The following is a 20918-nucleotide window of genomic DNA, read 5'->3' on the forward strand; positions in this document are numbered from 1 at the left end:
TCCAGGGGACAGAGATCAGTTCCCCTGGAGAAGATGGCTGCTTTGGAGGGGGGACTCCATAGCATTATAGCTCATCTCCAGAGGACAGAGATCAGTTCCCCTGGAGAAGATGGCTGCTTTGGAGGGGGGACTCCATAGCATTATAGCTCATCTCCAAGGGACAGAGATCAGTTCCCCTGGAGAAGATGGCTGCTTTGGAGGGTGGACTCCATAGCATTATAGCTGATCTCCAGGGGACAGAGATCCGTTCTCCTGGAGAAGATGGCTGCTTTGGAGGGGGGACTCCATAGCATTATAGCTCATCTCCAGGGGACAGAGATCAGGTCTCCTGGAGAAAATGGCTGCTCTGGAGGGTGGATTCCATAGCATATTCCACTGAGGTCCCTCCCTGCTCAAATCCAACCCACTCCCTGCTTCAACCTCAAAGCCTCCGGGTATTTTCAGATCCAGAGCTGGCAACCGTATCTTCAGGTGACAGATCAGTTCCCCTGGAGAAAATGGCTACTTTTGATGATGGGGCTCTATGGTATACCCAACTGAAGTTCTTCCCCTTCCCAAACCCCACCTTCTTCAGGCCCCATCTACCAACATCGCCAGGTATTTCCCAAGCTGGAGCTGGCAACCCTAAAAGGGGGACAACAGTCAGAGGAAGCCCCCAGAACAGGCTTCTTCAACCAGGGTTTCATGAAACCTTGGGGTTTCTTGATAGCCCTGGGGTTTCTTGATAGCCCTGGAAGGGTTTCCTGAATGGGTGGGAGTTAATTAACTTTTAATATATGTTTAACATTTGTTAAACATTTATCGTGTTAAATGACCATATATGGTCATGTTGACCTGCCCTCCCCATTGGCCAATGATGGGCCTGGAGGGGGTGGGAAGGGGAGGGGCCCTGCACGGGCATGTACCCAGCTATGCTTTCCAACCATATTCTGCACAATCGGGTTTCTCGAAGCCTGAAGAATGTTTCAGGGGTTTCTCAATGGTAAAAAAGTTGAGAAAGGCTGCCCTAGAATAACCACTGCAGTTGAGGAGGCCAGGTGAGGTGACTGAGGAAACCTTATTTTACTTCTGAAGGTCAATATGAAAAGGGCTTGCCTATTCCCCTGGGACAGGGGTTACTTATCTCCAGCTGGGACTGGAAGCTCTCCCGCTATTACAGCTGACACCCAGACAACCAAGATCGGTTCCCCTGGTGAAAATGGCTGCTTTGCAGGGTGGGCCCTATGGAATTGAACCAGAAAAACTCCCTCCCCAAACCCCAACCTCCCTAGGATCCACCCCAAAGTCTCCACCTATTTCCCAACCCAGAGCTGGCAACTCTGCTCCTAAAAGTTCCCAAGAATGGTGCTGCCCCCACCCTCTTGGGGAGTTCCCACCATAAAGTGGGGATGTCTGGACGAAAAACACAGGCCTGGAAGGAAACAACCAGAAGGGAGCAAGCTGAGGGTGCCAATCTCCAGGTGGCAACTGAAGATCACTCAGTAACCAGTTTCCATGCTACTGAGATCAATTTCCCTGGATTAAATGGGTCCCTTGGAGGGTGGGCTCCATGGCATTGTGCCCCACTTAAATCCTGGTCATGCTCAGGCTCCAGCCCCAAACCCCAACATGGAGCTGGCAACCCCAACCTACTCCTCACCCCCCCTCTGGTGGCCACCCAACGGAAAGCTGGAGACACACAGGCCAGGCCCTTTGGGAGGGGGAAAGGCAAACGCAGAAGACACGACAGCCAAACAACTAACTTTCAACGCTTGTTTCATGCCACAATATGCTTTTCCATTCATACGGAATACGGGAGCTGGGGAGCGTGTGGCCCGAATGCAAATACTGCCGTCTTTCTTCGGGACGGCTATTCAGGCCTGCCCTTTCCCCCCAGAGCCAAGGGACATTTCCAAACACGCCTCGGCCGAGCCCCCAGCTGTTGCTGTGGCTACGAAACCGTCTTTTTCCTCCTCTTTGCTGTCAGTCCGCACAGAACTGCCCTCAGAGTCCTCTGGCTGCTGCTGCTGATCTCCCACCGAGGAGTGACGACAGAGTGCCTTTCTTTGCCTCGGGAGAGAACCAGGCCAAAGGTTGGCCCAGCCAGTGAGTTTCGTAAGGGCTTTGAAAACACCAGGAGCGGGGAAGGGCCCCCACAGCCTCTGCTTGGAGCACTCATTCATGGAGATGGTTAACTGATAACCTCTTTAGGACTTTTAGCGCTTAGCTGTTCCTGAGGACATCTACCCTTTGGCAAGGACCCAAACAACACGTTTTCCGGGGTGACGTAGACCACAAGCCTCTGGCTTCAGCGGGTGGGATGGGCCAGGGCAGAAAGTTGAGTATTTAAGCAACGAAGAGGCTTTCTGGAACTCCAGAGGTCTCTGGAAGATCTCTGGACAAGCATCGAGATTGCTTCTCAGAAGCCAAGCCAGTCCTAGCGACGTAAGTATATGACTCTTTTATGTGCATTTCGATCTTGCTTGTAACCTGCAGGGGAAAGGTTGTTTTCTCTGGGAACATGCACCTTTTAAAAATAATGCTGATGGTATTTTAAGGCAACATACTTTTATTTACCAACTGTATTTGGTGAGGGACCTTTGGCTAGCTAGCCTCCGGGTGGGTGCTGTGGGGTCTCCTGGAATTGTAATTCTTTTCCAGACTGCAGAGATCAGTTCTTTTGCACGGTGGCCACTAAGGCACTAGACCTCATTGGGGTTCCTCTCTAATCTCCAGGAGTTTCCCAACTGGATCCTGCAAACCTACCCCCCACTATCCACCAGTGGCAAGGTGGGACCTGGCAACCCTATCTGTGGCTCCGTAGTAGGATAGTGCTTGGAGGGGAAATACCAGGAAATTCTTGGGATGGAGACTGCGGAGGGCAGAGTCTGAGGACGGGAGGGATTTCAGGGTACAGTGCAGTAGAGTCCCACGTCCAGAGTGATCATTCCTTCCACAGTAACTGTTTTCTGTTGCCTGGATAACAATCGTAATTGCAAGGAGCTTTCCAGGCTCCAGCTGAAGATTGGCAAGCCCAATGGGAGAGCACCTACTTTGCATGCAGATGGCCCCAGGTTCAATCCTCAAGTTAAAAGGACCAATTAGGGGGGGGGGCATGTGACAGGCCTCCAGCTGACACCCTGGAGAGAATCAGCTACTCTGAGTACCCACGATAGAGCAAGTGCCTTCCCTTCCTCTCCGCACAACAGACACCCTGTGAGGTAGGTGAGTCTGAGAGAGCTCTCAGAGAGACTGTTCTGTGAGTACAGCTCTATCAGGACTGTGACACTTCCAATACTACCCAGTTGGATGAATGTGGAGGAGCGGGGAATCAAACCGGGGTCACCAGATTAGAAGCAGCTACTCTTCACTGCTACACCAGACTGATGCATATACTGCTTTCAGCTTTGAGGATTTACAAAAAGGTTCCCGAGCAAATTAAAACCAGTGCAGTCTTTTTGAAAAATGAGAGTAGTGACAGTAATACACCGGGATTCATTAGCGTTTAGTTAATAACTTTGAATGTTTTTTTAAAAAATTAGTTTTATTTTGTAAGCCACTTTGGACAGCTTCCTGGAGAGGTGGCATAAAAATATGTCAATAAATACATACAAAAACTGATTAAAAATCTAATTCTTTAAAACACACCACAAATGAACATACACACGAAACTGCTGTATAATGAATCTGGATAAAAGGGAAATTAGGATGCCAGTCTACTCTGCTTGGGTTAGCTTTCATTTGGAATATTGTGTCCAGTTACGGGTGTTGCTATTCAGGAGCGCTATTGACAAGTTGGAACATATTCAGAGAAGAGCAACTAGTATGGTTGAGGGGCTGGAATCCAGCCCTTACGAGGATGAATTCAGGGAATTGGGTATGTGTAGCTTGGAGAAGAGGAGAGCAAGGGGTGATAGGATAGCTGGGCTTAGCTACGTAAAAGGCAGGCAGGTTGAAGAGGGGGCCAACCTGGCTCTCCCAGATTCCCCTCCCTTCAGCCTCGTAGTCCTGCTCTTTAGCAATTTCCTTTCTATTTCTCAACTGCTTCGGTCACATCTCTCTGCGTGCACCCACTTGCCTGCTCCCCCCCCCCCCCCCCGAGCAGCCTTCTGCTTTCTCTCCCTTTCACCAGTTGCTCACAGGCTGGCGAAGAGCCCCGGCTGGGCCATCTCCACCCCCCAGACTGTATGTCTGACACCCCTGGCCTACTCAGACTGGCAGTGCCTCTCAGCAGAAGCCATTCACATCACCTTCTACCTTATCCCTTTTAACTGGAGACGCCTGGGATTGAACCTGGGACCTTCTGCGTGCCAAGCAGATGCTTTGCCATTCCGCTACAGCCCTTCCCAAGCTAGAGGCAGCTATGGTTCCACTTGGGATTTGATGTGCAATAAGATTTGGTTGTTGATTTTATTTTTAAGTTTGCAATCCATTTCTCCTCCTGCAAAGAATAAGCCATGGCACCCCAGAAGCAGACCCTAGAGAACATTGCCCCAAGGGTCATCCAGGGGGATCTGAAGAACCTGGCGCCGGCCGTGAGGGACTTCATTGAAAGTAATGCCAAGCTGTGCCAGCCTGAGGCTGTCCATGTCTGCGACGGCTCGGAGGAGGAGAACAAGAGGATCTTGGAACTGATGGTAGAGCAAGGCATGATTAGGAAGCTTAGGAAGTATGAGAACTGGTAAGTGGCACCAGGACATTCAATCTCTCGGCCTGCCCCCATTGATCTACCTGCAGCTGTAGAGACACTAAGAGCCATGGGTTCAAATGATGGGAAAGGAGGTTCCACTTAAACATTTGAAAGGATATTCTTGATGGAGAGGGATGTTTCTGGATAGAATATGCTGCTGCAGAGGGTGGTGCAGTCTCCTCTGTTGGAAGGTTTTAGGAGGAGATTGGAGGAGCACCTGTCAGGACAGGTGATTTTTAAGTCTCCAAGAAGGTGGCGGGGCTGGACTGGAGGGCCTTTTGTGGTCTCCTTCAGCTCTGTGTGATTCTGTTTGGCTGTAAGCAACTGATACATTCATGACAGTTGCAGTTTCGCATGACTTGGTTGTTATTTTATGCACTTTATACTATGGTCATGAATGACAGGTTTGTTCTGGCTGTTGATTTGCATAGCCCAGGGTCTAGTCTGCACACAATAGATAATGCACTTTCAATGCACTTTAGAAGTAGATTTTCCTGTTCTGCACAGGAAAATCCAGGTTCCAAAGCACATTGAAAGTGCATTATCCTATGTGTGCAGAATGGGCCCAGGCTAGCCAGATCACTCACTCACTCACTCACTCACTCACTCACTCACTCACTCACTCAATTTATATGCCACCCCTCACTATGATGTCTCCCCTCCCAAAATGGCCAATGATGGGCCTGAAGGCGGTGGGAAAGGGAGGAGCCCCAAGTGGGCGTGTCCACAGCTCTGCTTCCCAACCATATTCAGCACAATCATGCCACTTCTTTGAATATGGAGGTTCCCTTTAGTCCCCAAGTCTGGTTGGCCTTGATGGACTTCTTCTTCATGAATCCATCTAACTCCCTTATAAAGCCACGTATGCTTACGGCCATCCCTGTGTCCACTGGCAATACATTATTTTATGTAATTACTCATTGAGGAGTAGATTTGTCAGGATGGGGGTGGGGTTGGGTAGCTAAATCCAGACTGGGAAACTCCTTGAAATTTGGGGATGGAGCCTGGGGAGGACAAGAACCTCAGTTCAAAGCCTTGGAGTCCATTGTCCAAAGCATCCATATCTCCAGAGGAACTGATCTCTAGACTAGAGTCTGGAAACGAGCTGTAATGGGGCATCCGCAGATCTCACCTGCAGGGCTAAGTGGTTTCATACACTGTAAAGTCATGATGCCTCTCTTCAGGTAAGAAGCAATTGGAGTGGATATCTGTAAAATTCGGTGTGTCCCTGAAGATCTGTGTCCTGCTTCTTGTCTTTGCAGCTGGTTGGCTTCCACGGACCCCAGGGACGTGGCCAGAATTGAAAGCAAAACTGTCATTGTCACCCAGGAGCAGAGGGACACCATCCCCATCCCCAAAAGTGGAGCAAGCCAGCTGGGGCGCTGGATGTCAGAAGAAGAGTTTGAGAAGGCCTTCAGTGTCCGATTCCCTGGCTGCATGAAAGGTAGAGAAAACTAGGAAGAGTATAAGAATGAAAATGCCTTTCCTATTTTCATTTTGCTGTTTTTCCTTTGTTCGTGGCGAAGAGATCTTCTAGCTCTGAACCGCCCGTTTGCCTGCAAGTTGCTTTTGTGTCTCTTCCAAGACCGTTTCCGCATTTGAGAGATACCTTGTTTCAGCCTTGCTTTGGCTTTCCATTGGATGCTATAAGATGATGCTTTGCTTTCCGCATTTGGGCTTTCCTCCCCTGATTTGCCAGGCTGAAACTCTCCATATGTTTTCTGCACTGAGAGTTGGAAGGAGGCAACCTTTCGTGATGCTCTCAAACGCCTCAAGTATACTGGATGTGTTTTTTTTAAAGCATAGGTTGTCACATTATAACGTTGCTGAAGTGTAGCAAGCAAGACTTCTGCTGTTTTTTTTATAGTTTAGGAACAGCATTGTAATGCAATCACCCCTTTAAAAAGAAAGTCAGATTTGAGGGAGGGAGGGAGGGGGAGGAAGGATGGTGATGAGGAAAGGGGCATGCACAAAGAACTCAAAATGAAGGCCACGGGGTAAAAACCCAAATGCAAGCATTTGTTTAGTAGACGGCCCTGAATTAGATTCCGTCTTAAAAAATGAAATTGCTGTTACCAGGAATTCCTTAACCACATGGTAAGTGAGAAGGCAATTCAGGTCTGTGCCTGGATGGGCAGATTTTAATGTGGAAATGGATGGAAAAGTAGGCTGTTTAAGAATGCAAATCTGAGTAACATTGCAAATGCATAAACGGTCCAGGGTTCAGTGGTAAACCACCTGCTCAGCATGCAGTATTGGCAAGTTATGTCCCTGGTATCTCCATTTTTAAAGGGCCTGGTAGCAGGAGATGAAAAAGACCTTCTCCTGTGACCCTGGAGAGCTACTGCCAGTCAGAGTAGACAATGCTGACCTTGATAGTCTCAGTATACAGCAGCTTCATGTGGTCAAGGCAATAGACTCGTGAATGGTGGGACTGAAGTGGTCTGACATACCACTTCCTGTAGCACATGTACATTTTTGCCTGTATCAATCATCTTCTTTTCCTGCCTGATTTGTAGCAGTGTACATCATTCTGCCCCTGTTTTAGCCACACAACAGCCTCTTGAGATGAGAGATACACATGAACACACATGAAGCTGCCTTACGATGAGCCGGACCTTTGATCCTTCAAAGTCAGCCTTGTTCCCTCTGACTATAGCAGCAGTAGCTTGTCTCTCAAGCAGAGGTCATTCACATCACCAGATCTTTTTCACTAGAGGTGCTGGGACCTTCTGCATGCAGAGCAGAGTCTCTTCCCCTGGGCTATGGCCCCTCTCCTTAAGCAATAAGGCAGGTGATCCCCAGAGACTGTTTATAGCAGGGGTAGTCAACCTGTGGTCTTCCAGATGTTCATGGACTACAATTCCCACGAGCCCCTGCCAGCGTTTCCTGGCAGAGGCTCATGGGAATTGTAGTCCATGAACATCTGGAAGACCACAGGTTGACTACCCCTGGTTTATAGGACTCCCCCTAAAGCCAAATTCACCTGGCTACCTGCATTTGACATCTTTTGATACGAGTTGGCATTTGTCCTGTTTTCTCATGTTTTTAATCACATCTAGCAAGCAGTTCTTTTGATATGCGTATAATCTTTACTTGCTTGTTATTTTTAACAGGTTACATCATTGTGTGGTTTAATTTTTTATATTGCTGCAGGTTTACATTTTTGCTTTTTCATTGAATTTTGATTGTTGGACTCCTCGGGTGCATTTATGGCATGGACGCTTTCCAGGGAATGAGCCCTGGAACATGGAATTTAATTCTCAACGCACCCATTTCACATTGCTGCTAAACCCCTCTAAAGAAATCATCAATATCCCCCCCCCAAAAAAAAAACTTCCCCCATCCCTCAAGTCTAATATCCTTTATATGCTCAATGTAGAGCTCAGGTGTTTCTTGGGAAGGACACTTTAATCATTAGTTCGTTTGTTCATTAATTAATTAATTCATATCCTTTTATCCCCAATGGGGACTCAAAGTATCTGAGAATGTAGTTCTCCCCTCTTCCTTTCTCTCCCAACAACAACCCTGTGAGGTAGGTTAGGTTAAAAGAGTGTGACTGGCCCAAGGTCACCCAGTGAGTTTCCAAGGTAGAGCTCAACTTGGTTCTCCCTGGACCTCATCCAACCCTAGGCACTGGCTCTCAAATAGAATAATCCAGAAACCCTTTTGCTACTTAATTCTACCGAATATATAACCTGAATCTTAAATACTGCCTTCTGGCAGCTGCCAATCAATTTGAATAGCATTAGCATTCAGTTTCTTTTTTTTAAAAAGACTATAAAATTTAAAGGCAGATTTGTGTGTGCATGTGTGTGTGAGAAAAAGGAAGAGAGGTGGCAGATGTAGATTCAGAATATATTCATTGTCCCCCTCCCCAATAAAAAAAAAACCCTTCCTCTGTTTCTCTTTTGCAGGGCGCACTATGTACGTCATCCCTTTCAGCATGGGACCGCTTGATTCTCCTTTATCCAAGTTTGGGATTGAGCTGACAGATTCTCCATATGTAGTAGCCAGCATGAGAATTATGACCCGGATGGGAACATCTGTCCTGGAAGCTCTTGGTGATGGGGAATTTGTGAAATGTCTCCATTCTGTTGGCTGCCCTTTGCCCCTGAAAAGTAAGCCCCCTGCCTTTGGCTGATTTCCAGACCAAAACATGTCATCTTTCAATGTTATTGACACAGCACAGTATTCTGTGGTTTTATTTGCGTAACTTCATATTCAAGATCAGTGGTTCTCAACCTGGGGGTCGGGACCCCTTTTGGGGTCGCATGACCCTTTCACAGGGATTGCGGCAGGACAAGCAGCTTGGCCGGAGGTAGGGGGGTGCCATCTACACAATAGCCTTGCAGGGTAGATCAAGATAGAGCATTCATCTATCTAGACCAGTGGAAAAGAGCAAGATTGGCATGCTGGGACAGGCGGCAGAACTGAACTGAGAAACCCCAGAAAAAAAACAAGTGATATACAACCATGAACAATGGATCTTCATACCATTGGTCAGTTTTGGTTTAATTTCTGTGAAAGAACACTTGCATAATTTTATGGTTGGGGGTCACCACAACATGAGGAACTGTTTTAAAGGATATTTTCAAAGGACACTACTACATGCTTGCAAAACTGATTTTAGCTGTGCAAATGGTGACATCTAGTGACAGAAAACCAGATTACAAGAAGAAACTGACAAAACTGTTTTTTTCTTTTACAGAATCTCTGGTGAATAATTGGCCATGTAACCCGGATATGACTCTGATTGCTCACATCCCCGATCACAGAGAGATCATTTCTTTTGGGAGTGGTTATGGAGGCAATTCCCTACTGGGGAAAAAGTGCTTCGCTCTCAGAATCGCCAGCAGGATCGCCAAGGAGGAAGGCTGGCTTGCTGAACACATGCTGGTAGGAAATGTTTTAATGAAAGCATCATTTAAATCCTGAAAATGATCAAGGTGAAGTCCTACAGGAAATGTATTTTTCCCCACTGTTTTATATTGCAGTGGTAAGAAATGATTTATTGCACTTCAGTGGGTTTTTTCGTTCTGTTACTGCTGTCAAGGGGATTTCAAGGCAAGAGACGTTCAGAGGTGGTTTGGCATTACCTGCTTGCACATCACAACTCTGGTATTCCTTGGAGGTCTCCCATCAAAATGCTCACGGGGGTTGACCCTGCTTAGCTTTTTGACGATTGGGCTAGACTTGGGTACTCAGGGCCTCTGAGTCAGAACAGAACAAAATATTCTACTGAAACATGGACAACATCTCTTCCTCCAGTTTCTTAGTCCTATGCGAACAGTGCAATCCTAATTCATTGTTTTCTTGGGAGTAAGCCCCTTTGGATAGCCAGAGCAGGATGCTCAGTAGACCTGTTTAGGATTACTCTCCAAATCAATTTTGGAAGTGAGCAGAAAAGCAGGACCAAGGCGAAAGTGCTTGGCCCTTTCCCCCACCCAGTACTTCTCTGTTCCAGTGGATCCCACACTCCGCGCATATTTCTCCCCCTCCTGTGATGGTGTTCCAAACAACTCAAGAGTTGTGACCTGTATTGATTGGAACCATGGCAATAGTTCAGCTAATCACTCTTCTTCTTCTCCTGTTCCTATCTGCATACATGAGGATTGTTGGCTGCCAGAATTCTCAAGGGGCTGCGTGTTTACAGACGACTTCTTCTTCTTCTTCTTCTTCTTCTTCTTCTTCTTCTTCTTCTTCTTCTTCTTCTTCTTCTTCTTCTTCTTCTTCTTCTTCTTCTTATTATTATTATTATTATTATTATTATTATTATTATTATTATTATTATACTTTGATTTGTTGGCAGGTTACATCAGTCTGAATAAAACCCCATTAAAACCCTGGACATAAAAACATCGGAATTTGATTATCATAATATAAAAGTAAGCAGCACAGTAGGGAAAAAAAATACAAAACCCTATCCCTTCTCCCAAAACTAACTCATAAGGAAGTTGGGAAGAGGGGGCAGATGAAACCACAGCCGACATACACACACTATTCTGGAACAGGGTCCAAGCAGGTCTTTCTTGTTGTGCCGGCCTCAACCATAGACTTGGTGGAAGAGCTCTGTTTTGCAGGCCTTGCGGAATGCCGAAGCTCCCGCAGGGCCCGTAGCTCCTCCAGGAGCATATTCCACCAGGTAGGGGCCAGGTTCAAAAAGGTCCTGGCCCTAGTTGAGGCCAGGCTAAGGTGACCAGATTGTCCCACTTTTGGAGGGACATCTGGGGGTACCTGGCAAATTGTACTTATGTTGAAATTAAACAATATATATTACAATACTATTTTTGCATTCTATGTGTTCTATGAAATGTTTCGTTGCTCCATGTAGACCACATTTTTAATCAAGAACCCCCCCCCCCCCAGTCAATGGTGTCCCACTTCACCAATGTTAAAATCTGGTCACCTTAGGCCAGGCGCGTTTCCCTGGGGCCGGGGATAACCAATAAATTAGAACCCGCAGAGCATAAGGCACTGCGGGGGGCATAGAGCGAAAGGCGGTCCCTCAGGTATGTGAGTCCCAGACCACGTAGGGCGTTAAAGGTTAATACCAAAACCTTGAACTGGCAATCAATGCAGCTGCGTCAGCACTGCCCAGATATGGGCCCTCCAAGGCATTCCCTAGCAGCTGCATTTTGGACCAGCTATAATTTCCGGATCAAGCCCAAGGGCAGGCCCGTGTAGAGCGAGTTATAGAAATCTAGTCTTAGCGCACATATGGGCCTCAGCACCTGTGGATAAAAATACATTTTTTGCTGCCTGCAAAACCAGATTTCCCAACCCCAGCTAGTTTGGTGCAAGAGCAACTGCAGGAAAGAAACATTCAGTTTAGTTGTGTATTTGCTAAGGAAATACCATCTGTTTTGTGTAAAGTTTATTGTGCCCCAATCACCCGCTGCCATCTAGGCAGCTACAAAATATATCTAAAGCAAACCTAAAGTGTTGTTTTAGAAAGCCCTTAAAGACCAGGTAGGAATTTTGACTTTCTCCCACACTGAACAACCGTATCACAAGCAGCTTTGGAAGGATCCCTCTATTTACAAAGTGGCTTCCCATTCCCTCCCATTCAGAAAACCCTTCCAGGGCCTTCAATAAGGTGACCAGATTTTAACATTGGGAAAGCGGGACACCATTGACAGGGGAGGGGGTCTTTGTTAAAAATTTGGTCTATATGGAGCAACAAAAATGTTCATAGAACGCATAGAACACATAAATAGTATTGTAATATATATATTTTTAAATTTCAACATAAGTACAATTTGCCAGGTGCCCCCAAGATGTCTCTCCAAAAGTGGGACAATCTAGTCACCTTATTCCAGCCACCTTATTCACAAAACCCTGGTTGAGAAAGCCATCACACAGGCCCCAAATAAATAAATACACCCTGGGTATTGATTTGTATCTTGCTGCTTTTCTCTCCAACGGAAACCCAAAACAGCATAAAACATTCTCCATTCCTCCATTTTGCCCTGACAGCAGTCCTGGCTCTGTGTGTTTGTGTACATGCATACGTGTGTATGTAAACTAAAGGAAGGGGTTGAGAATCATGCATGCTGCTCTGGGATACAGGTGAACAGGTAGAAGGCTAGCCAATGTGATTACTCCTGTAGAACTGACGGAAGGACGAGGGGAGATCTGTTTGTCTCAGGTCTCTGTAGGAGGTTCTCACTGAGCAGTGATTACTGACTCGGCAGCTTTCAGCTCTTGCTGATGATGTGACAACATCTGTTACCTAATTTCATCACAAACTATGAAAAGCAATTCACTCAGACAGTAAGAAGAAGAAGGTGGGACCACCAATAAAGAAGGATTATGCGGCACCAAGGAAAAACTGTCTCGCTAAGGCCACAAAATCTATTTTTAGACGTGAAACAGAATCATAAAGGAAGGGGATTACAAAGGCAGTTTTAAAAGGGGACGGGATGTGTACAATAAACATTGCATCAGATCACAATATAATGCCTTATTATACAGTATCATTTTAAAAGGTCTTTGTTTGTTTCTTAGAGGGAAAACGCTATTCTTGGAATTTACAGCAGTCATAAAAATAAAGTTCATGACCAGAATCTTAAAGAGCCCAGCAGAGCCCCAAAAAGCTTATGGGGTGTAGGTTTTTCATCCTTTATGACCTGGATAGCCCAGGCTAGGCCAGGGTAGTCAAATCTTCAAAGTTCAGCAGGGCCAGCCCTGGACAGTATTTGTAGGGGAGCCCGTCAAGTAAAACTTTGTTACACAGAGGTAGGTAATAGCAAACCATCTCTGTTCATCTCTTGCCCCAAAAACCCCATGATGGGGGTCAGCATAAATTGGCTACAAAAGCACATATAATTAATTAATTTTTAATATTTGTTTAATTTTTAAAACGTTTATCAGGTGATATGGTCATGTTGACCCCCCTTTCAAAATGGCCAGTGATGGGCCTGGAGGGGGTGGGAAGGGGAGGGACCCCAGGTGGGCGTGTCCACAGCTCTGCTTCCCAGTCATATTCTTCATGATCCCACCATTTTGGGGAATTCCTGGAGAATGTTTCAGGGGGTTTTAAATGGTGAAAAAGTTGAGAAAGGCTGATCTAAATAAATTGACAAAATGCATGCCCTTTGAGCTTTGGACAGGAGGTCACATTCTCAGTTGCCTGCCATGGAAGCTTACTGGGGGGGGGGGGCATGGGCCAGCTGTACTAACCTACCCTACAGGGTTGTGAAGACAAAATAGAGTGACTCAGTGGTCCCCAACCCCCTTTCCGGGGACCAATACTGGTCCATGGATCAGTCGATACCGGGCTGTGGCTCCCCCTCGTCCTCCTCCCCGGCTGCTGCCTCGGGGGCTGCCCTGCCACTGTGCCGCCAGCTCACCTTTGGTGCTCTCCAGTGGCCGCCATGGCTGGGGCTCCCCCTTGGCATGGCACTGTGCAGCTGCTGCTGGCAGCGCCCCCCAGCGGGCGGCAGGAAGTTAGGGGAGCTAGCGGGAAAGCAAGTGGAGCAGGGGCTCAGGCATCAATGACATCCCTCGGCAAAAGACTACCCCACCCCCCAGGCCTCAGTAAAATTGGCAAGCGTTGACCGGACCCCGGTGATAAAAAGGTTGGGGACCACTGTGGTCCTCCACTGGGGGAAAAATTGTGGCAGACATATGAAGTATAAAATAAACAACTGCATAACATTCCTTTTAAATAGATCTTGGGTATCACCAACCCGGAAGGTGAAAAGAAATACTTCGCAGCGGCTTTCCCTAGTGCTTGTGGGAAAACCAACTTGGCCATGATGAACCCAACACTGCCGGGGTGGAAGATCGAGTGTGTCGGGGATGATATTGCTTGGATGAAATTTGACGAAGAAGGTAATTCCTCAGGACCCAGCCTGACTGTAGCTAAGCACTTGGCGCCACACAGCCACATGATACGTATCCTGCAGGCATGCAGAGGGAAGTGAATTAAGCCCAAGGTGAAAGTTTTAGCATTTAGGGGGGGCAAGCGTGTCACATGACCAGGTGTAGCCTATCAGAGGTTCTCTGCCACGGAGCTTTCTTTCCCAATCCGGATATTGAGGATTAAAAGCAGTCTGAGATATGGCACAATAAAGGTAGGGTGACTCCGGATCAATCCTTCTTGCTGCAGAAGGAAAATTAAAATCGCCCCAAATCCAAACGGAAATCACATTCTGTGTAGAGGGCAGGGGCTGAATCGATCTGGGGTTGGAATAAAAGCTCCATGCAGTTTACGCCTAGGTCCAGGCTATAAGAACAATAGCGGCATCCATAAAAGGTTTCCAAACATCTAAAAATATCTAATCTGTGCTTCTCTTCCACTGTTGTCTATATGCCATACATTCAAACGTGGAGAGGGTGTAAGGCCTTCAGGATACTAGATCATGGGGAGTGGGCATTTATCTCTCCTGTGTTGTAATGTCATTTAGCAAGAAGAAGGGCGGGGATGGTTCGTTTTCATAGACCACCAGTTAAACTCCAGGAAACAAACAGCTTAAAAGCACATAAGTATCTTCAGAGACCAGTGAGAGCCTCAGGGACAAACTAGACAACTTTGCTGTCCCCGGGGAAAAGCAGTGGGAAAAGCCATTTAAAAGGGATGCACAAGGTCTCTGTCTCTCTCTCTTTCTCACACACAAACACACACACAATCCAGCAGACTCTTGAGGCCTTAAAGTGATGTCACTTGTAAAATTCTCCAGGTAACTTAAGAGCAATCAACCCAGAGAATGGCTTTTTTGGCGTCGCGCCTGGAACGTCAGAGAAAACAAACCCGAATGCCATGAAGACGATACAGAAGAACACCATCTTCACCAATGTAGGAGAAACCAGCGATGGAGGCGTCTACTGGGAAGGTATCGATGAGCAGCTTGAGCCAGACGTGACGGTGCTCTCCTGGAAGAACAAGGAATGGACTGCCAAGAGCGGTAATGCCTTCCTTCTTCCATGTATGACCTTCGGACGTGAGGCTAACAGTTCAGTTGTAAGTTGAATCTTGATATCTTATTGGTTTCAGGAGAACCTTGTGCTCATCCCAATTCCCGATTCTGTACACCTGCCAGCCAGTGTCCCATTATCGATTCTGCCTGGGAGGCTCCGGGAGGCGTTCCAGTGGAGGGAATAATCTTCGGAGGCCGGAGACCTGAAGGTAAGAATTTCCCCAAAGATTTGTATTTATTATATTTATATACCACCCTCCCCGAAGGCTCAGGTTTTATCTATCCAATCTTTATCTTTATCTTTATCTCTCTCTCTCTCTCTCTCTCTCTCTCTCTCTCTCTCTCTATCTATCTATCTATCTATCTATCTATCTATGCCATCAAGTCACAGTTGACTTATAGTGATTCCAGGTGGGGGATTCCAGGTGGGGGCAAGAGACATTCAGAGGTGATTTGCAATGGCCTGCTGGTTCATAGCAACCCTCGGAGGTCTCCCATCCAAATACTGGCCAAGGCTGACTCTGCTTAGCTTCTGAGATCTGACAAGATCAGGCTAATTCGGACTACAGCCGGACTCCTTAACTTTATTTCCATGAGTATAAAAAGACATGTTTAAAAGGTGGATTGATCTTGTTTACGGTGCTCTCAGCAGTTGGGAGTGGTTTTTACCAGTGGCTTAGTTACACTTTGCCTGTATCCTTGTTGACATGAGACTCTTCTTGCTTCATTTCCCCCTTCCCCCCCCCCCACGCCTTTCCTGTCGCTTTTTAAGTATAAATAGATAGAGCTGTACAAAGGAGCCTCGTGTGGCGCAGGGTGATAAGGTAGTCAACATGCTGTCAGAAGCTCTGACCATGAGGCTGGGAGTTCGATCCCAGCAGCTGGCTCAAGGCTGACTCAGCCTTCCATCTGTCAGGATTGTAGAATTCCTGTCATAAATTAGCTTGAGTTCCTCCATGTCAGTTATATGGTTTTACATTGCTAGGCGCCTGGAAGTCCCAGGTCATGTATTCTTGCTAGTTCTAACAACTTGTTGTGATAACCTTATCTCTTGTTTGAAGCCTCTCGGCAGAGCCTGGGCTTGTTGTCACCTCCCCAAGGTTATGTGAATATATGCTTGTTTTCCTTTTACATTTGGTTTCTCTCTTGCCCCCCTCCCTTGGGAACTGTCAAGTTTTGGGCGGGAGAAATGTATTGATAAGCTGAGGCAAATCTGTACTCTGGTCAGATTTGACTTTTCAGTCCTATGTCTTGTAGTATCTTCCAATAAAGCTTTCTTTAATTAAGAAGCCTGTTGTGAGTTCTCTGCAAGTTTGACACCATCCTTCTGAGGTTGGTAAAATGAGTACCCAGCTTGCTGGGGGGTAAACGGTAATGACTGGGGAAGGCACTGGCAAACCACCCCGTATTGAGTCTGCCAAGAAAACGCTAGAGGGCGTCACCCAAGGATCAGACATGACCCGGTGCTTGCACCTTTACCTTTAACAGACTTTTCAGTCCCCTTGCAGCCCTGGTTGGTTTCAAACTGTCTCTTCATCTAAATACTCTGTTTTATTCAAAGAATATCTAGGAAGCGTGGGATATTGGATTCCCCCCCACCTAACTCACCATCTTTTTAGCAATATTAAAAATGTAGGTGGTAAGAACAAGACATTTGAGGAGTACACATGACTTCCCCTGAAAATGGCAGTGGTGTGTTTAGTTCCCACCCAGCCGTGTCTAGTTCTCTATTCTGCTGCCCACCCCTTTCCTGTAGAAGTCAATGCTATGGGCTAGCATTCTGGGCTTGGTGTTAATCCTTGCGTGCACATGCGTGCATGTTCACTGCTTCTTCACACCACTGGTGAGCCAACAGGGAAGGGAATATACTTCCCCTGAGCTCTTTGCGGATCCTCCTTCCACCCTGATCGCCACTCAGAGGAAGGCCTAAAGAATGGGGGCTGCTAGCGATGTAAATTTCCATTCCTGCTCACTTGCATATAGAGTAGTCTCCTTATGGACATACCTACAATTGGGGCAGATTGGATAAGACACGGGCAAGAAGGATGTGCTATAATCTGAGACTTACAAATGTTAGCCGTACCCATGTTGCATTGCCTTAAATGCACATTTCATCGGCACATGATGTATGGCACCGTCAGCTGTTACGTTTGGTGTATGGCACCGTCAGCTGTTACGTTTCTCTCCAGGTGTTCCTCTGGTGTACGAGGCCTTTAACTGGCAGCATGGAGTATTCGTAGGTGCCACAATGAGATCAGAAGCAACAGCCGCAGCGGAACATAAAGGTAACTCGAAATAAAGCAATGCCATTGTATGTTTAAACAGCCCATCTCTTCTATTACACAAATGTTTACTTGCCGGTGCTTCATTTCTGGGAACTGTTTTCTTCCATCGAGTAAATATATTTATTGTACCATAATAACTGCGAGTAAATATGCGTAGGAAAAAGGCACTCATCTATCGTATCATCTTCCGTTCTTGGGAATCTAATCGTCTCCAGCCTTGTAACCTTCAAAAGCTATTCATGCTGTTTGTTGCACTATTAAGCCCAGGCATCTGTTCAGTTGATGATCTGGGGAAATGTTGATTTCATGATCGCGGCCCAGGGATTGCACAGGTTTCCCAACAAGCCCAACAGCTCTACCTCCAGGCCTTTTTTTAGGCTGGGAAAGCCCAGTTGAGGCCCACAGGCATGGGTCTGCAGCTTCCTGATTCACACATTACTGCAGGGGTAGTCAAACTGCGGCCCTCCAGATGTCCATGGACTACAATTCCCAGGAGCCCCTGCCAACATTCGCTGGCGAATGCTGGCAGGGGCTCCTGGAAATTGTAGTCCATGGACATCTGGAGGGCCGCAGTTTGACTACCCCTGCATTACTGAGTGTACAGATTGGGTCTGGGGTCCCTGTTTTGTGTAGCAGAGTTGCAGCAGGCATGAATCATAGAGAATCATAGAATCACAGAGTTGGAAGGGACCTCATGGGTCATCTAGTCCAACCCCCTGCATCATGCAGGACATCCACAACCCTATCGCTCATCCACTGTAACCTGCCACCCCCTTGAACCTTCACAGAATCAGCCTCTCCGTCAGATGGCTCTCCAGCCTCTGTTTAAAAATTTCCAAAGATGGCGAACCCACCACCTCCCGAGGAAGCCTGTTCCACTGAGAAACCGCTCTAACTGTCAGGAACTTCTTGAGTATAAGCATGTATACAGGCATAAGCATGAGTATAAGGTCAGGTTGCCAACCCCCATCCTTTGGTAGAAGTGGGGATCCCCCACTTCCAGGGCTCACTACCCAGCCGCCAATCAACTGGCTGGCAGGGGGAATTTATCCCGAAAAAGAGGGAATCCAGAAGTGATTTTGCCATGGCAGGGATGTCATGGCAACGCTTGAGTATTTGGGCCAAAACTATGGTAAAAGACAAATTTACTATAGAGTTTTTGCTCAAATATCAGAGCACCGCCTTGACATGGTGATGTCGATTCTGGGTCATGTGGGCTGCATTTTGGCAGAGCCTCCCTCTTGCTCTCAGTACGTCATTTCCATCCTCCACTGGTTGTGGCAGATTCATGTGTTCAAATATTTTAAAATGTGCATTTCAAGCCCAAGCATACTTACCAGTTGTTGTCATCATTGTGGCTATATCTCAGACCTTTCCCCTGATGCAGTTTCTGTGTCCTTTCCACAGGCAAAATCCTCATGCACGACCCTTTTGCCATGAGGCCTTTCTTTGGCTACAACTTCGGCCAGTACCTATCACACTGGCTCAGCATGGCGCACCGACCTGCCGCGAAGCTGCCCAAGATCTTCCACGTCAACTGGTTCCGGAAGGACAAGCAAGGCGGGTTCCTGTGGCCCGGTTACGGTGAGAACTCCCGAGTGCTCGAGTGGATGTTCAAGCGGATCCAAGGAGAGGGTTCTGCTCGGCCGACGGCCATCGGCTATGTCCCGGATGACGCGGGCTTGAACTTGAAAGGCTTGGAAGGCATGGACATGCCGGCCCTGTTTGACATCTCCAAGGAATTCTGGGAAAAGGAAGTGGGAGAGATCAAGAAGTACTTTGAAGAGCAAGTGAATGCAGATCTCCCTTATGAGATGGAACGGGAGGTTCTTGCTCTGGAGCAGAGGATAAAGCAGCTCTGACTTAGTCCTTCTGTCTTTTGATAACTCCAGGCAGCTAAAGAAATTAAACCAACAATCTCTTTAGGGTCGACATGGCTGGCAATAAAACCCTGAATTGCTTTAGTAAGCCAAAAGCGATGGCCAGAATTCCTGATAGACACGTTACTGAAAGAAATGAAGAGCTCGTTGTCAACGGTATCAGGCTTATTGCTGGATAAGTTTGCCTCCGTCGGATAAGTTTAGCACTCACAGGACAAGAAACCTATCCCAAGGTAGCTTCAGTGGAACTAGATGGCTTGTAGGGCATCTTCCAACTCTACAATTCCATAATATTACTAAGCATACCGGAGGCTGTTTCATCATGATTGGGGAGGTCTAGAATCCAGGTAGTTTTCTTCTTATGCCTCTTGAGCAATCCCAGAGGAGGGGGGAACACATCAAGGCATGATTCTTACCTTTATTCCTTCATCTTTGGCTATTGAGTCTGCAGTGGGAAGAAAGAACATGGTGCTGAAATCAAGGACCCAGTTCAGGCATGGTTTGCACAGGCATTTGATTGTTCTCCAGGGGGTGGTTGTATATACTGGCAGCTGAATGTCTGAAATGCCCTTTCACTGGAGGAATAGGGGATTTAACTCTTTTCATACCAGCAGGTGGAAAAAGCTTAAGAACTCCCCTTCTGCCTATTCCAAGGGTCCCCAACATGCCCATGGGCACCACAGCAGCCAGTTTGGTGTAGTAGTTAGGAGTGTGGACTTCTAATCTGGCATGCCAGGTTCGATTCTGCGCTCCCCCACATGCAGCCAGCTGGGTGACCTTGGGCTCCCCACGTCACTGATAAAACTATTCTGACTGAGCAGGAATATCAGGGTTCTCTCAGCCTCACCACCTCACAGGGTGTCTGTTGTGGGGAGAGGAAAGGGAAGGCAAATGTAAGCCGCTCTGAGACTCCGGGTAGAGAAAAGCAGCATAGACGAGCCAACTCTTCTTCTGCTTGTGGTGTGTGCCAAGTCTTTTTAGGAAGTGGGTGTGGCCAGGGGAAGTCTTTGCCTCTTCCAGGAATTCAAGGTTGGCTGCCTGTTATGTTCTCACTGTATTCCACTGATCAGTTCTGTTGTCATTTCAAGGGGAATCGGCACAGGAATGTTTAGTTAAGGGGCAAAGCACTGACTTTTAATTTATTGTAGGACTTTTTGGGACACTTGGGAAAGATTGCTGCTCCATCTTTCCACACCTGTAACTGACCTGTGTGCCCCATTATATTTTTCTGTTTGGGTATTTTGCTTCTCCTTTACTGACTTTGTGTGTTAACATTGAGCTCTACAATAATAAAACTGGATTTTATACACCAGATGCCTCATGTTCAATATTGAGATGGATTGTAATGGGGCAGACAGATTCTATGGTGTAGTCTGCATGGGGCTTTTTACCCACTGCCAGCTCAAATAAATCCCTGCCGTCTACACTGAATTCGATTTCCACTTTGATTTTGGGCGCTTTGAATTTTCCCTCCGCATTATACATGATTGATCTGGAGTGACCCTACCTTTCCCCCGCAATATCCAGAAGTGGATATAACCCTTGATATTTCAAAAATTGGCATCAGTAAATGTGCAGATCTCTGCTTTTTGCTGATTAACTTCCTGCCTCTTGCCCCCCACACTGTAGCAAAGCAGTCTTCCCTGATTGGCCAGGGTGT

At 47.0% G+C, this 20918-nt stretch overlaps 1 protein-coding gene across 3 annotated transcripts; it reads left to right on the forward strand.

Annotated features, from left to right (window-relative positions):
• Nucleotides 1-1683: 1683 nt before the first annotated feature.
• Nucleotides 1684-20567, forward strand: PCK1 (phosphoenolpyruvate carboxykinase 1). 3 transcript variants are annotated; one of them, XM_077335696.1, is made up of 10 exons: nt 1684-2424; nt 4401-4660; nt 5932-6113; nt 8587-8790; nt 9381-9568; nt 13846-14008; nt 14857-15081; nt 15171-15302; nt 17283-17378; nt 18786-20567. In XM_077335696.1, exons 2-10 carry the CDS (start codon nt 4437-4439, stop codon nt 19238-19240), a joined length of 1869 nt encoding a protein of 622 aa, XP_077191811.1. In that variant the 5' UTR covers nt 1684-2424; nt 4401-4436; the 3' UTR covers nt 19241-20567. The 3 variants fall into 3 exon arrangements, with proteins under 3 accessions (XP_077191811.1, XP_077191810.1, XP_077191812.1); XM_077335695.1 differs by having other exon boundaries at nt 1686-2424; nt 4429-4660; XM_077335697.1 differs by lacking the exon at nt 4401-4660 and having other exon boundaries at nt 2372-2424.
• Nucleotides 20568-20918: the final 351 nt, after the last annotated feature.

This window comes from Paroedura picta, chromosome 4 (assembly GCF_049243985.1).
Source record: "Paroedura picta isolate Pp20150507F chromosome 4, Ppicta_v3.0, whole genome shotgun sequence".
NCBI lineage: Eukaryota > Metazoa > Chordata > Lepidosauria > Squamata > Gekkonidae > Paroedura > Paroedura picta.